The 15,906-nt window shown below is 41.0% G+C and overlaps 1 protein-coding gene across 1 annotated transcript in view; it reads left to right on the forward strand.

Annotated features, from left to right (window-relative positions):
* Nucleotides 1–6,797: 6,797 nt before the first annotated feature.
* Nucleotides 6,798–15,906, forward strand: part of RAB18 (RAB18, member RAS oncogene family) — a 37,532-nt gene continuing 28,423 nt past the window's right edge. The window contains exons 1-2 of the mRNA XM_004781630.3: nt 6,798–7,023; nt 12,340–12,395. Of these exons, the coding sequence (XP_004781687.1) occupies nt 6,956–7,023; nt 12,340–12,395 (124 nt within the window). The 5' untranslated portion in view covers nt 6,798–6,955. The remainder of the gene's footprint in view (nt 7,024–12,339; nt 12,396–15,906) is intronic.

Consider the following 15,906-nt stretch of genomic DNA (forward strand, 5'->3'; position numbering starts at 1 on the left):
AGCTTTTACTGCATCCTAAAGGACAGCACGTCTTACAGGGTATTGTCCTTATGCTGACATCTAAACTGAGCCTGCCTTCAGCTAGCTATTCCACAGTTTGTCAGACCTGCTGCTTCTGGGTGGGGCATATGATAACATCATTCAAGTCCAAGGGCCTGCCTGAGCCCTCTGCCACATTTCTTTTGCTGCAAAAATGAATTCCTTGATAGGGAGTGGTATTGCATGGGTTATAATGGGCTTGAGGTCAAATGGAGAAACCGCACAGTGGTCCTCTTCTCAGCCTCAGCTACCCTGCCCCCTGGGCCCTGAGACAGCCCTGCTGGGTCTAGCTCAAAGCCGAATATGCAACGACATGAATGGAACTAGAGGGTTTAGGCTAAGCGAAATAAGCCCATCAGAGACAGACGATTATCATATGATCTCCCTGATACGTGGAATTTAAGAAACAAGGCAAAGGATCGCAGGGGAAGAGAGGGGAAAAAATGAAACAAGAAGACACAAGAGAAGGAGACAAACCAGAAGAGACCCTTAATCATAGGAAACGAACTGAGGGTTACTGCAGGGGCGGAGGGTAGGTGGATAGGGTGACTGGGTGCTGGACATTGGGAGGGTAGGTGTTATAATGAACACTGGGTGCTAGATAAGACTGACGAATCACAGACCTGTACCCCTGAAACAAATAATACATTATATGTTGGTTCATTGAATTTAAATAAAAAAAATAAAAGGAAAAAGGAAATAATGGAGGTGGGAAGCCTAATATGGCTACTCCAGCTCTTGACCCTGACCCCTCTCAGTGTAGGGCTACAGACCAAAGTTCCTGTGCATCAATGGAGACAAGGAAATACCCAGAAGGTACAGCTGGTTTGAGAAACTCTGCTCAGCCAGGGACGAATGGAGCTTGGGGGGGAGGGAGAGTGGGAAGGGAGGATGTGCGACCGCACCAGTAGCACCTGAACTCCAGCCACAAAGACTTATTGTACTTGGACACAGCAGCCCCGTGCACGCCATGAGTCACAATCCTCGTGTTGGTGCCTGTTAGAGTGCGCACATTTTGCAAGCGGCATTTCTATTCTCTCCGCCCCGATGCTGAGAGTCATAGCAAAAAGTTGCAGAGAAGTCAACGGCCCAAATGTGATCTTTTTCCTACTCTGTTGTCCCTTTCTGGCAACATGCTGGGGGCATGTTGTGGTCAGCACAGACTCAGAAGGCCTTCCCCGCCACATTTCCAAGTGGTTTCATACTTACAACCCCTTCCCCTCCATACTGAGCTTCCTCATAGGTCGTCTCAAGCTTCAGGTCCTAAGCATCTTGCCTTTGATTGAGCTGATCATATTTTTTGAATATGGCAGAAAGAATTAATATTAGTGTGGAACCATAATGAGGTATGTCTGAAGCCTAAGCAAGAATGATTCTTTTTCCAGAGATTTAAGCATAATAGTGTATATGTGGAGTAGGGCACCCAGGCCAAACTGTTGGTTGAGAATGTCATTGACCTGTTTGTTCTGTTTTGGTGTCTTGGCATCTGCCCTGAATTTCAGAACCACAGCTCTAAAAGAGTCAGAAAACTTTGGTGTCAAGGCCCACCTACATATGAAATTCACCATGGTTGAAACCTAACTCATTTTCCTCCCTCTTTCTGCCTTTTCCTTCTTATGGGTAGTACTAAAACTTAAAATATTAGACAAATGCTTGATATTTTTCTCTTCCCTTTCTTCTCCTTGCCCTTCACCAATTACCCCTTGCAATTTTCCCTCGTGTCTTTTGTAGGCAGCCTTCCTTTTCTAAGCCTCCTGCCACCACCATATTCTCGCCCTTTTCTGAATACTTCCTATACATAGCTAGATTTATCCATTTAAAAGATTCTATTTACCTATCATCCCAATGCCTTTGTTTATACTGAATTCATTCTGCCTGAAATGTTGCTCCCTTGTTTGTACTGATCTAAATTCTACATTTTGTCATGCCCTGCTTTCTTTGTGAAGCCTTTTCTGGTTGTTCTAAGTTTCAGTGTCCAGTTGCTCTGATCTGACTTTCCAGAACATGTATTGTCTGTATTGGTCATTTAGCCCACGCACGCACACACACACACACACACACACACACACCCCACACATACACCCACACGTAAAATGCTACTTTGGCTTATCTGTGCATGAATGCTGGCTTCCTTTCTAGCGGTACTTGATAATCGTTGTGCATTAAGAGTTACTGAGGTTTCTCCGTCATATTCAAGATAGAGAGTCAAGAGACATCCCAATTTATATAAAAAGAAACTAGCAAGCAGATTTTACATCATTCCAATTTCCTGAGGCTGATTTGGGGTTTTTAAGTTGATCATTTTTCTGGAACAACTACTCTATGTCTCTATGCTAGACGTTATACTAGATGTTGAAGATAGAACAATGCAGGACAGCAGTCAGTGCTTTCCAATAATGCACGTTCTGACCAGGGAACAAACAATTCAACACAATTATCACACCATGGAGTGCACATCACAATAGATATGTAGGCACTATCAGAACACATAATAGGAACATGCAATGCCAACCTGGGGGGGCCACAGAAGTTGTCCCAGAGAAAGGGATCCCAAAACAGGAACATGGGGAATGAGTAGAAGTTGCCCACGTGAAAGTGTGTGTGAGTGCATGTGCAGTGATGGGGTGGGGAATGGGGGACAGGGGATTACTTCCAGGCAGAAGGAACAACACATGCAGGGTCCTGGAGACAAGAAAAATTTGGTTTGTTGAAAATACGAAGGGCATTTAATTCGGCTGGAACACAAAGTACAGGGTATGGGAAAGCAAGAGATGAGGTTGGAGGGACAATCAGGGCTTATGATAAGATAATAAACACTTGTGAGGGCAGTGAGGAGTGGACTGAAGGCTGAGTGACTACATTAGATTCATATTTGGGTAATACCACATTGCTTGCAGCGTAGAGGATAGCCTGAGGGGACAGGAAAGCGGAGGTGGCAGGCCAGCTGGGCTGCTGATAATGGTAGGTAACCCAGCAAAAAGTTGAGGATGACCTAATCATAGCAGTGGTGGTGACAAAAAAGTAGATACATTTCAAGGATGCGTATGGTAGAACTGCGAGGACTAAATGGGTGTAGGGAGTGAGTGAGAGAGAGAGAGAGAGTTAAATGGATACTAGTGCCATGTCATAAGAAGAAAATCAGGAGTGGGGCACCTGGGTTGCTCAGTGGGTTAAAGCCTCTGCCTTCGGCTTGGGTCATGATCTCAGGGTCCTGGGATCGAGCCCCGCATCGGACTCTCTGCTCAGCAGGGAGCCTGCTTCCTCCTCCTCTCTCTCTCTCTCTCTGCCTGCCTCTCTGCCTACTTGTGATCTGTATTTGTCAAATAAATATATAAAATCTTTTAAAAAAAGAAGAAGAAGAAAATCAGGAGAAAAAGCTAGTCTAGAGGAGAAGATAATGCATTTGGTGTCAGGCGTGTTTAGCTTGGTGTTCTGCACCTGGGTAGACCCATATAGCTATGTCATGGCAGCTGTGTGCACTGGCCTAAATCTCAGGACAGAAATCTTGGCCGGAGATGTCACCTTGGGATTACTCCAAGCAAGTGGGATAAGGAAGCTATAAGTCCCAGAAGACAGCGTAGAGTAGCATAGAGTAAGAAGTGTGTGTAAAGTCAATAGATAAAGCCATACCTAAACCCTAAAACCCAGAGAACAAAAATGTTTAAAAGACAAGCAAGAGGATGTCATTAAAAACAAACAAACCTGAAAAGAGGCCCAGAGGTAGGAGGATATCTAAGAAAACATGGTGTTGCCTAACTAGGTCAACAATGTTACATACAATATCAGTTAATCCAGGCCTGTTATTTATGAGAAGGTTTTTGGTTTTTACCTTGGTGTGAATACTATAGTGCAACAGTTCTCAAACTTTTTGGTTGTACAAATGATTGTACACTCTTACAAATTATGGAGCAATCAGAGCTGATTTTGTGGCTAGATCTATTAATATTTACTCCATTAGAAATTAAAACAAAATTTTAAACTTATTAATTAACAAATAATAAACCTATTGATTACTAGTTAATGTGTTTATAAAAGTAACTATTTTAAAACAAAAAAACTTAGGACAGTGGCATTATTTTACATTTTGGAAAATCTCTTTAATGTCTGGCTTAATAGAAAACAGCTGGATTCTCCTATCTGGTCTGTCTTCAGTCTGTTTTGCTGTCACATGTTTTGTGTAGTCTCTGGAAAATTCCATTGTATTATCACAAGAGAGCAAGAGTGAAAAAAGTAACATCTTTTTTTTTTTTTTAAGATTTTATTTGTTTATTTGACAAACAGAGATCACAAGTAGGCAGGGAGGTGGGGAAGCAGGCTCCCTGCTGAGCAGAAAACCCGATGGTGGGGCTCCGATCCCTGGACCCTGAGATCATGACCTGAGTCAAAGGCAAAGGCTCAACCAACTGAGCCACCCAGGGGCCCCCAAAAGTAAATAACGTCCTAAATAATTATGAAAATAGTTTGACTGCTTTGCAGACTCCTTGAGAGGGACCTCTAGGGCTCTGGGGATTATATTTAACTGCCCCAGAGTGGGAAAGCTTGACAACACCGTGAGCTTCACAAATAAACTCTAGATACTGTAGTCAAAATTAAGGCAGATAGAGTCGACTGAGTTTTCAAGGGCTATTTTGTGAGAGGTTGATGTTACCGGGTTGGTACTACTTCCAAAGTTAGGAATGGATTCAAGAATGTTCATTCAGTGAATTCACTCAACAAATATTTATTTAGGGGTGCCTGGGTGGCTCAGTCGGTTGAGTGTTGGACTCTTGGTTTTAGCTCAGGTCATGGTCGTGGGGTCCTGAGATCGAGTCCTATGTAAGACTCGGTGCTCAGCATGGAATCTGGAATTCTCTTTCCCACGCCTCCTCTCCCTCTGTAACCCCCCTCCCCCCCAACTCATGCACATACTCTTTTCTTACAAATAAATAAATAAATCTTTTAAATAAACCCAAATATTTATTTAGCACATATTCTATGCCAGTAACTTTCAGATGCAAAAGATATAACAATAAAAAGACAAAAATCCCCTCATTAAGCTTCCCTTCTGTTGGGTAAGACTACACAGTCAACAAAATAGTGAAATATATAGGGCACAGGAGCATGGTAAGGACTCTGCAGAAGTATAATGCAAAGAGGTATAGGGATTGATGGAAGGATTTGCACATTTCCGTAGTAGGGACACAGAAGGACTCATTTGAGCAAAGGCAACATTCTAGCAAAGACCTGAAGGAAGTGAGGGAGCCATTTGGTTGTCTGGCAGAAAAGCTTTTCTAGATATTTGAAAAAATTAGTTTTTAAAATTAATTCTAAATTTTATTTATATATTCTCTAATGAGATATCTATTGTACCTGGCATTAGCTGCAAGTATTAAGAAAACAAGATTTGGGGGTGCATGGGTAGCTCAGTGGGTTAAAGCCTCTGCCTTTGATTCGGGTCATGATCCTAGGGTCCTGGGATCAAGCCCCACAGCCGGCTCTCTGCTCAGCTGGGAGCCTGCTTCCCTTCCTCTCTCTCTGCCTGCCTCTCTGCCTACTTGTGATCTCTGTCTGTCAAGTAAATAAATAAAATCTTTAAAAAAAATAAAATAAGATTTGAGAGCTAATGTTCATTTAGTGTCTGCCATGTAGCAGGCACTTTGCTAAACTTATGTGAGGGTCGGTACTTTCACGAAGATTTGCAGATTAGTGAAGAAGATAAAGCATGTACCTACAATTCCTGCAGTTATAGGGGTAGCAGTTCTAATGAGGAGCAGTAGTTGGCTTGAAGTTGCACCAACAGAGGTTTGTATGCACCTGATCTGACATTTACATCTCCCTTCCACAGTGAACTGACATGTGACCGGTACTAGTCTTTAACCTAACAGAAGCTAAGCCGGGAGGTTAACACCCTATCGCACCTTTTGCAGAGCACTTGAGTTTACAAAGTGTGTTCATTAATTATCTCATTTAATCTTCATAACAATTTTAAGTCAATATTATTCTAAGAAGTATTATTGGCTTTGACTGTGAGACAGGGAATAGGGTCAGAAGGCTAGATAATGTAACATGGTTATATGGTATGGTGTGGGGTTTCTGAGCACAACAGTACAGAGAGAATTCTTGAGGAGTTGTATGGTGCAGCGTAAGGAGTTTATTTAAGTAGCATGGGGACAGGACCCGTGAGCAGAAAGGGCTGTACTCTTTGCTGTATGATGCTGGTGGTATATGCTTAGTGCTCAAGAGGGAGGAGAGACGTGCAGAGAATACTAGATCATAATGTTTTCTTCATGTTTCTACACCTGGAACTACTTTTACAAGATTTCTCTGGTGCTTATCATTCAGCTCAATATTAGCCACCAGTAAGACGTATAGGTAGTCATGAGACTATAGCAAGCAGCACATATCTGAACCCTATCAAAACTATGCAGGCCGCAGGTCAGCCTTTTGGTCTGAGGATGAACACTTTCCTGCTCCGATCCCTCATCAGGTAGCACTGGGACCTAAATTTAAGATATCTGCCTTCAAGCACAAGCTTTTCCTATTGCATTGCACCTATTACGAGCAGCTGCTGAAATAAAAGAGCGTTATGCTCTGCCAGCTCGGTCCTTTCCCAAGTACACCACTGAAGGAGGGTTAGGTTAGGAGACGGGAGGTGTAACCGCCTACAAAAGGGCGAAATCACACGCGGCCCTTCCCTTCTGCGCTTGCGCAGAGGATGAATAAGCGCTCCGGAAAGACGCCCGGGACAGAGTTTGCGCAGACGCAGAGCTTCCCCAAGGCGGAACTGGGGCGACCGGGACTTCTGCAACCTAAACACCCGGGGAGAAAGGAAGGTGGCAGACGTGCAGCGCTGCGCATGCGCGGGCCCCTCTCTCCGGTGAAGGGTTGAGAACCGGAACCGGGTGGCCAGCTGGGCTCAGAGCGGAGCGGCGTCAGGATGGACGAGGACGTGCTGACCACCCTGAAGATCCTCATCATCGGCGAGAGTGGCGTGGGCAAGTCTAGGTGAGGCGGGTCTGCGGGCGGCGACGAGGGCGGCGGGGCTCTCTGTGCCTCCCTGGCCGCTGTCTGCTGGGCCGCGTCGGGAACGGTAAAGGCGGCGGCTGGTGCGGGCCGGGCTGGGGGCGGGCTCTGCGGGTTCTCCCGGGCCTCTCCGCGGCGCGGTCCTGCAGCCCCTGCCCCCCAAGCCCGCCTGGTTGTCGGCCCCGGGCAGGCCCGACTTGTCTGGATACGTTCCCGTCCTGTCGTAGCAAAGACGAAAACAATTCCGAGGGCCGCGTCTCGGTCGGCGGCTTCGCGGCTTCGCGGCCGAGGAGCTCAGGGCGTGGCGGGCGGGTTCGGGCCCGAGTGTGGCCGCGAGCGGAGCCCGGACTCGGCCCTGGGGTTCAGGTTCACTGTCACCCCGCGAGTTGAGCTGTAACTTCAGCACTTTGGTGGTTCTGTCAGGCTTTCTCTGACGACGTAGTATTCCACTCAGGAAGTTTCGCGACGCCGTGGGTCACATTCCTGGCCTGTTTCGGGGCCGCCCATGGCCGCTTCTCTCTCTGCCCCTGAGTCAGCTGTGAAAGAACTCTCGGGCCTTCTGACCGCTTGAGTAATCGCTTTAGTCGGGGAGTTCAAGCTCTGGACCGCCTTGGAGAATAAAGTGTCATTGTCCCTTCGCATTCTGCCGCATCGTTTAGAGGTGAAAGAGCGAATTAGTGTTTTGTGTATTCTTTCTTGACTTTTTCTGGAGGGAAAAGATTAACTGACAGTAGTTGAGTATCAGGTAAGAACAATGACGCCCAGTGAGTGTTGCAAGTGGGTTGTGATTTCATCCAAGCCCTAGAACAAAGTTCTCCAGGTCAAGTTCTCCTTGCCCTCTTAGGATGATGATGATGGTGGTGGTGATGATTACTAGGTTATATTCTTGGCGATCTGGATTTTTAAACAATATTCCAATTCCAGGAGCTGTAATTTCGTATTTTAGCCACATCTGCGGCTAAACTTATCTTTCAGATCGCTTCATCAAGTTGTACCTTTTTAAAAAAAAAATTTTTTTTTTTGTTTCTTTATTTGATAGAGACCGGCAAGAGAGGGAGCACAAGCAGGGGGGAGTGGGAGAGGGAAAAGCTGAGCAGGGAGCCCTATACCGGGCTCGATCCTAGGACCCTGGGATCATGACCCCATCCAAAGGAAGAAGCTTAGTGACTGAGTCACCCAGATGCCCCAAGTTGTACTTCTTTAACTTGAATTTTGTTTTGTAATATGTTCTGCAATTTTTTATACTTTAAAAGTGTGACAGTATGCTTTCTAATTTTTCTCACTTAATAATTTTCTAATTTTTCTCATTTACCTCCGTGTATATTGGAGTGAGGGACTTGTACATAACAAGGAATGAATTAATGAAATACTTTGGGATAGCAAAATAGTATGGGGAGTCTGTGTGTGTGTGTATGTATGCATTATTTAAAGGACTGAATAGGGCACCTGGGTGGCTTAGTTGCTTAAGTGTCTGCCTTGGGCTCAGTCCATGATCCTAGAGTTCAGGATCCCAGAGTTGTGGGATTGGCCTTGCCTTAGGCTTTCTGCTCAGAGGGGAGTATGCTTCTCTGCCCCTCCCCTGGCTCATGCTGTCTCTCTCTCTCAGAGAAATAAATAAAATCTTTAAAAAAATAAAGGACTGAATAAAGTACTTTTCATGATCACTGTTTGAGGGTTAAAAAGTTAATATTTTGAGCATTGTCTTAATAGGACTTCTATAGCCTCGTGATCTTTCTTTCTTGAGATGTGACCCTCATTTAGGTTAAGGCATATGAAATGGCTGATTTTGAGGTCACGGGTGGTTGAATGTCATTTCGCGTGGTTCAGCCCAATTCAGGTTTGGTTGGCAGCATCTTCCTAAACATATTGGATGGATGACCAGTTAACTGTGTTAAAATTTTCTGGAAGTTTAGAGTGTTTACGTAATTGAGGTTCTTTAGTGTTAAATCAGTTAGGCGGATTTAACTGTTTCCTTAGTTCCCTCCCTTCAGACAAACTTAGTTGGATCTAATCTGCTCCAAACTTTTCTCAATTCTTAATGGTGAATTTTCAGCTGCTCACTGCAAAATTTTAACCTTTGCCTCTTTCAAGAAAGGATTACGTTTAGGGAGAAAGTTGGCTTATTTTTCTAGCTAGATGAACATTATTGGTGCATGTGCTCTGCTGTGGAAAACAACCTCGAACACTTATTCTTTCTGGGCATGATGAGAATAAATGACTCTACTAACATAGAAGCCTGTTCCTTTTAAGGTGAGTTAGTAGAGTTAGTACACAAACTTTTGTCGGGATATAATCTCTAAGGGTTGTTCTGACCAGTAAGTTTGTTTCTTTACAGATCTAGAGTTAAGGGAAGTGAAATATCATTTGTATTGTTGCACGAGAAAGGACATCTTAAGTAATTCAAAGTAGTGGGTTATTTTTCCAGTTTATTTCAGACTGTTGGGGTGTGATGAGCATGTGTTTTAGCAGCCAGGAGACCAAGATTATGAAACTGGTGTTGCCACTTGTGTGACCTTGTGTGTGATACTTAACACTCTAGGTCTTCTTTTTTATTTGAAAAATGAGGTTGGAATAGAAATCCCTCACACCTTATCGAACGTTAATGTGTAAGATGCTTTGATTCTGTGGCTAGCCATGGTGAAGTAAAGAAGTAGCGAAGTGTTTCAGAATCTGGAAGGGATTATAGAGACCTTCTGTTAATTAAATTGCTGTCCTTCTATGTCTCTGTCCACATCCTTTTTGGCCAACTTCAGGTGTAAATTAAGAAATGCAGACTATTTATGATCACACTGTTTATTATAAATTTGGTTTCCTCTAAATGATATGGAGGTAGTTACTCTTTCTACCTGTAGCTCAGTGTGGAGAGTGTTTTGATCCTTTGACTTTGAAAATACGAATGCTTAACTATATATCCTTTAAAGCATGGTTCTTAATCATGGAGTCTTTAAAAACTTAAACAGAGAAATAGACTCTGCCTAGAAAAAAGCATCACATAGAGTTTTGAATACATTTCCAGCTAACAGTATACCCGTGGCTAAGATCTCCTTACATTTAGAGCCAGTATTAAAATTTGTTGCTTTGTACTGTATCAGTTCCCTGCCTTTCCTGACAAAGGACCTTTAATGACAAGGATTATCATAAGGATTAGCAATTATGTAAGAAGAAACACAGGCTCAAGTGTCTGGCACATTGTTGATGTTCAATAAATAATGGCCAATACCATTGTTATTATTTGTATTATTCTGGTATTATTATTATTACTACTGCCACTGCTACTCTGCAAGTTTCTTTTATGTAATACTATTTAGTGTGGTGACTAAGAATGGATACTTACCTTTTTCATTCTTAAATATGAGTAACTAAGTTTTTAGTGAAATTTTTACTTTTGTTAATTTAAAAACTTACTGTTGGGAAGAGAAGAAAATTTTTTACAAGTGCAGTCTTTTAAGATTCTTGTTAGTGTTGTCACCTGACTCACATTGGAATAAACAAAGTTACAGTCAAGAGGGTACAATGTTAAGTGGAAAATCTGCTATTTCACTTTTGTGGTGCTGGTTTCATGATAGACACAAGAAAGCAAAACCAAAAAAGGGAGAGTTAATCTTTTAAATACAATTAATAGCACTGGATTTTGAATACTAAAAGGCCATTATGTGTTGCATTATACTCTGGGGGAAAAAAAACCTCTAGCAGTAATAATTACAACCTACAGAAATATGCATAAGTTTTTTTTTGCATTTCAGACATCGGATAGCTATATCCTTGATTTTGTTAGTGCATGCACGTCGGTAGAACAGTCTTGTCCTATTAAAGGAGATAATGCGAATGAAGATTGATTAATTTTATAAATCTTGGGCTTTAACAAAAGCTTAAACTGCATTTTTGAAGAGCTCCTAATAATTGACTTCCACCTTATATTAAATAAATAATTCTGGAATATATAAGATCTTTGAGTACTCATATGGTGTCTTTTTAAAAAAAAAATTTAAATTCAATGAAGTAACATATAATGTATTATTTGTTTCAGGGATACAGGTCTGTGATCATCAGTCTTATTGTATGTGCTCATTATAGCATATACCTTCCCCAGCGCCCTTCACCCAGTTACCCATCTCCCCATTCCCGTTCTGCCCAGTGAGCCTCAGTTTGTTTCCTATGATTAAGAGTCTCTTATGGTTTGTCGCCCTCTCTGGTTTCCTCTTCCTTCACTTTTTCCTCTCTTCCCCTATGATCCTCTGTCTTGTTTCTTAAATTCCTGCTCAAATGGTGTCTTTTGCTATTATTTCATCTCTTTCTTTCTAGTTTCTTTACTATTTCCTAAGTTTAGTCCTTCTTACTCTCACCTTAACCATGGCAGTTGTCTTCGATTAATTTTCTTGCAATTTTTGCTGGCATTAACTTTTCAAAATGTGGAGCAGTTCTTTCCATTCTTTTTTCTTTCTTTCTTTCTTTTTTTTTTTTTTTTTAAATAAAAGCTTTCAGAACTCCCTGTTCGTAGTTGATTTCATACACCCTACCTAGCATTTGCTAGAGTATACCTTCTCTGGCTCTTGTGTGATCTACCTTCACTTTTAACTGTATGTTTTCTTCCTGCTAACTGTATGTTTTCTTCCCGCTTAGGAAGTAGTCCAACTACTACTTGTTACCAGATGATAGATTTTCACAGCTTTCTGTTCACTTGAATTCAGAGTAGTGCACATCAGATTTAAACAAAAAATTAATTTGTTGCATTTCAAGAGACTGATTTTCACCCCTTTTGTCCATGTTGCAGTATGACGTGTTGCTGATTCTATTTTCTCACAAGGATATACCATTACAATTAAAAATCAAAACCAAACCCAAACCCAAATCTTTTCACACTTGGGAATTGTGTAGGAGAGCATGGGCAGTATAGTAAGTAAACTGCTTTGCTCTTGGGATTCTTTCATTGCCTTTCCAATAATTTAAATCCTCTTTATGTATCTGCACTGAGGTAGTATTTGTGGGAGCAGATCTACATCAGCTATTCTTATCTGTGTCTAATTTATTTTTTACGGAGGCTCTTTTTTCTTTAGATTTTATTTATTTGAGCGAGAGAGCAAGCACGAATGGAGTGAGGGGCAGAGGGAGAAGCAGACTCCCTGCTGAGCAGGGAGCCCAGTGTGGGGGTTGATCCCAGAACTCTGGGATCACGACTAAGCCACTCAGGCGCCCATTATCTGTGTCTCATTTGTGACAAAATGAAATAATCATGAATATTTGTGAAATGGTTAGGAGAAAAGACAAATTTCTAATCTCTCTTTTTAACATCTTTTTTAGCCTGCTCTTGAGGTTCACAGATGATACTTTTGATCCTGAACTTGCCGCAACAATAGGTAAGCCTATGTTTAAAGTTCAGTAGAAATGCCAGGTATTTTCTTGCCTTCAGTATGTTTTATTTAATTTTTTCTACCCTCCATCTACCACCCCATTGCTTCCATGTCTTTTGAATTCTTTGTCTTTCGAGGCTGAACTAGTTTCATTACATTTCTGGAGTCTTTGTAGATCTCGTCAAGCAAAAATAACTCATTTGTTGTTTCGTGGCACTTGGTTAACAACGCGGATATTACGATTGTCTGTACATACATTTTTTCTTGTACTATGGATTGCCTTTCACTTAGCAACATGCAGTTATCTGAGTATTTATTGTCTGTCAGGCACTCTCCGAAGGGTGGGGTTATAATGATGAATAATATGGACTCGGTGTCTATCATCACGGACCTACCAGTATCACCTAATAGTAGTGTTAATTCTGCATTTTTAGCATTTGCTTCTATATCCTGTGTATATTGTGAACTCACATGTTTACTGACATTAGTTATTAAATATCATTAGGAGCAATAATACCTAAATGCCTTTTTAAAATGAAATTTAGATTGCTAGAAAGTGGTTTGCCCCATTAGCTCACTAGAATATATGAGAAGATTGAGCTATTTAGTGTGTGTACCCATGTTCAGGGAGTAGATGACAATGTAAATGTATCAAGAGACAACTTGCATTGTGAAAGAGCTGGGTCAGAGTAGGGGAGTGGTCTTGGCTCTGCCTTAAACCAGTTGTCTAGATCTTGAGGAAGTCCTTTAACCTCACTGTTTTCACCAATAAATGGAAGAGTTTTGGTGAGAGGCAATGTGTTTTTCTTACAGCTCTAAAATTTCATGATCTATTCAGTGGAATGTAATAAATGTGATCCTAGCATTATTATTAGGGAGAATAAAGAGTTTCTCTTAACTGGCTTTGTTTCATTTATTGCATGTGGGGATTTGTATTTTTTTCTTTTTTTCAAATGTTAAGTAATTTCATACTAGAGAAAAGTTGTAAAAATAGTACAAGAATTCTTATATGTCCCCAAATGTTAATATTTATCACATATGCTTTATCATGCTCTCTCTAAATACACACACACACACACACACACACACACACACAGTGTTCTTGGTTTTTTTTTGAATTGAGAGTAAAATTGCAGACAAGATTCCTCTAAATACTTTAATGTGTATTTCCTGAATGAACATAGATATAGTTCTGCTGTATACAGACAGATTTCATTAATTGTCCCTCTAAAGTCTTACTTAGCAAAAGAAAAAAAAATTGTTTCTGGTCCAGGATCCAGTCCATGATCACAACTGAGTTTAGTTGTTATTTCTCTTCAGTGTCTTAATCTGGGCAGTTCTGTTATCTTTCTTGGTCTTTCCTGGCCTTGACATTTTTTGAATACACACCAGCTCAGTTGTGTAGAGCATCCTTCAGTTACATCTGTCAGATATGTCCTTGTGGTTAAATTCAGTTTATGGATTTTTTGTGGGAATTCCACAAAGTGCTTCTCAGAGCATGGTGTGTATTTGTACCATATATTTGTACCATGATTGGTGATGGGACTGGTTACTTTAGGTGATAAATGCCAAATTCCTTTAAAGTGTCACCCTGTCATTCTACCTATGGTGGTTGTCAAACTGATTTTTTTAGATTCCATCATTCTGTCTATATTTCTTATTTAGAATTCTTTAAGGAAGAGGCCTTTTTTGTTTCTTTTTATCAATATGAATTCATAGTGCCTCTAAATGTTTAATAGGTTATACCAGGCATTATTAGCTTTTGTGTGGCATATTAACTTTTACAGATCTACATTTATGTATGTGAAAAGGAATCATTTAAAGCACAAGTAATTTAAAATCTATTTTAATTCAGCTTTGATATATTATTTGTTCTTTAAGATTCTTTTTTTTTTTTTTTTTTTTTTTTTTTTACAGAGATCACAAGCAGGCAGAGAGGCAGGCAGAAAGAGAGAGAGAGAGGAGGAAGCAGGCTCCCCACTGAGCAGGGAGTCCTATTATTTATTCTTTAAACAATTAGTAATAAAACTTCATTTCACTTAGTACATGCCTAGCAATGGATAGCAAGGAGTAGAAGAGTAGTAACTGGCAGGAAAATGAATTTGCCTAGAGTTAAAATTTTACTAAGGGAATGATCAATATATGATATAAAGTTATCTGTCTCCATTTCAAACCCAAATGAAATCTGGAGAGTTGGACAATGACAAATTATGTATTGTCCTCATTATTAAAAAGCCTTTGTCTCCTTTAAAAATAAATACGAAGATTGTGGCTTACTAATGATGTACATAATTTGTTCCCCAAATGGGCTCTGGGTCTTGGAAGGTGTCTTTTACATTTAGGCATCAGATTATTTTCTGCCTGAGGTTATAACTAATATACACACGAACTCTTAAACTAAAACAATTAGTTCAGTTGCTAATGGCCTTGTAAAAATTTGTGTTTTGTGGAAAATTAGTATTTTACTGGTAAAATAGTAAGGAAAGCACACCTTTTTTTTCTTTTTTCTTTCTTTTTTTTATTAGATTTTTAAATTTTATTTTATTTTTTCAGTGTAACAAAATTCATTGTTTATACACCACACCCAATGCTCCATGCAATATGTGCCCTCCTTAATACCCACCACCAGGCTCAGCCAACCCTGCACCCCCCCTCCCCTCCAAAACTCTCAGTTTGTTTCTCAGAGTCCATGGTCTCTCATGGTTCAACTCCCCCTCCTGATTTCCCCCAACCCCCTTCTCCTTTCCTTCTCCCCACGTCCTCCGTGTTATTCCTTATGCTCCACAAGTAAGTGAAACCATATGATAATTGACTCTCTTTGCCTGACTTATTTCACTCATCTTAATCTCCTCCAGTCCCATCCATGTTGATACAAATGTTGGGTATTCACCCTTTTTGATGGAGGCGTAATATTCCATTATATGTATGGACCATATCTTCTTTATCCATTCATCTGTTGAAGGGCTTCTTGGCTCTTTCCACAGTTTGGCGATTGTGACCATTGCTGCTATGAACATTGGGGTACAGATGGCCCTTCTTTTCACTACATCTGTATCTTTGGGATAAATACCCAGTAGTGCAATGGCAGGGTAATAGGGAAGCTCTATTTTTAACTCCTTAAGGTATCTCCACACTGTTTTCCAAGGTGGCTACACCAACTTGCTTTCCCACCAACAGTATAACAGGGTTCCCCTTTCTCCACATCTTCTCCAATGCTTATTGTTTACTGTCTTGTTGGTTTTGGCCATTCTAACTTGGTGTAAGGTGGTATCTCAATGTGGTTTTGATTTCAGTCTCCCTAATGGCTAATGATGATGAATATTTTTTCATGTGTCTGATAGCCATTTGTATATCTTCTTTGCAGAAGTGTCTTTTCATGTCTTCTGCCATTTTTTCATATTATTATCTGTTTTGGGGGTGTTGAGTTTGAGGAGTTCTTTATAGATCTTGGATACCAGCCCTTTGTAGTGTCACTTGCGAATATCCTCTCCCGTTCCATGGGTTTCCTTTTTGTTTT

Source organism: Mustela putorius, unplaced genomic scaffold (genome assembly GCF_011764305.1).
Source record: "Mustela putorius furo isolate JIRA1106 unplaced genomic scaffold, ASM1176430v1.1 tig00001130_pilon_pilon_pilon, whole genome shotgun sequence".
NCBI classification, from domain to species: domain Eukaryota; kingdom Metazoa; phylum Chordata; class Mammalia; order Carnivora; family Mustelidae; genus Mustela; species Mustela putorius.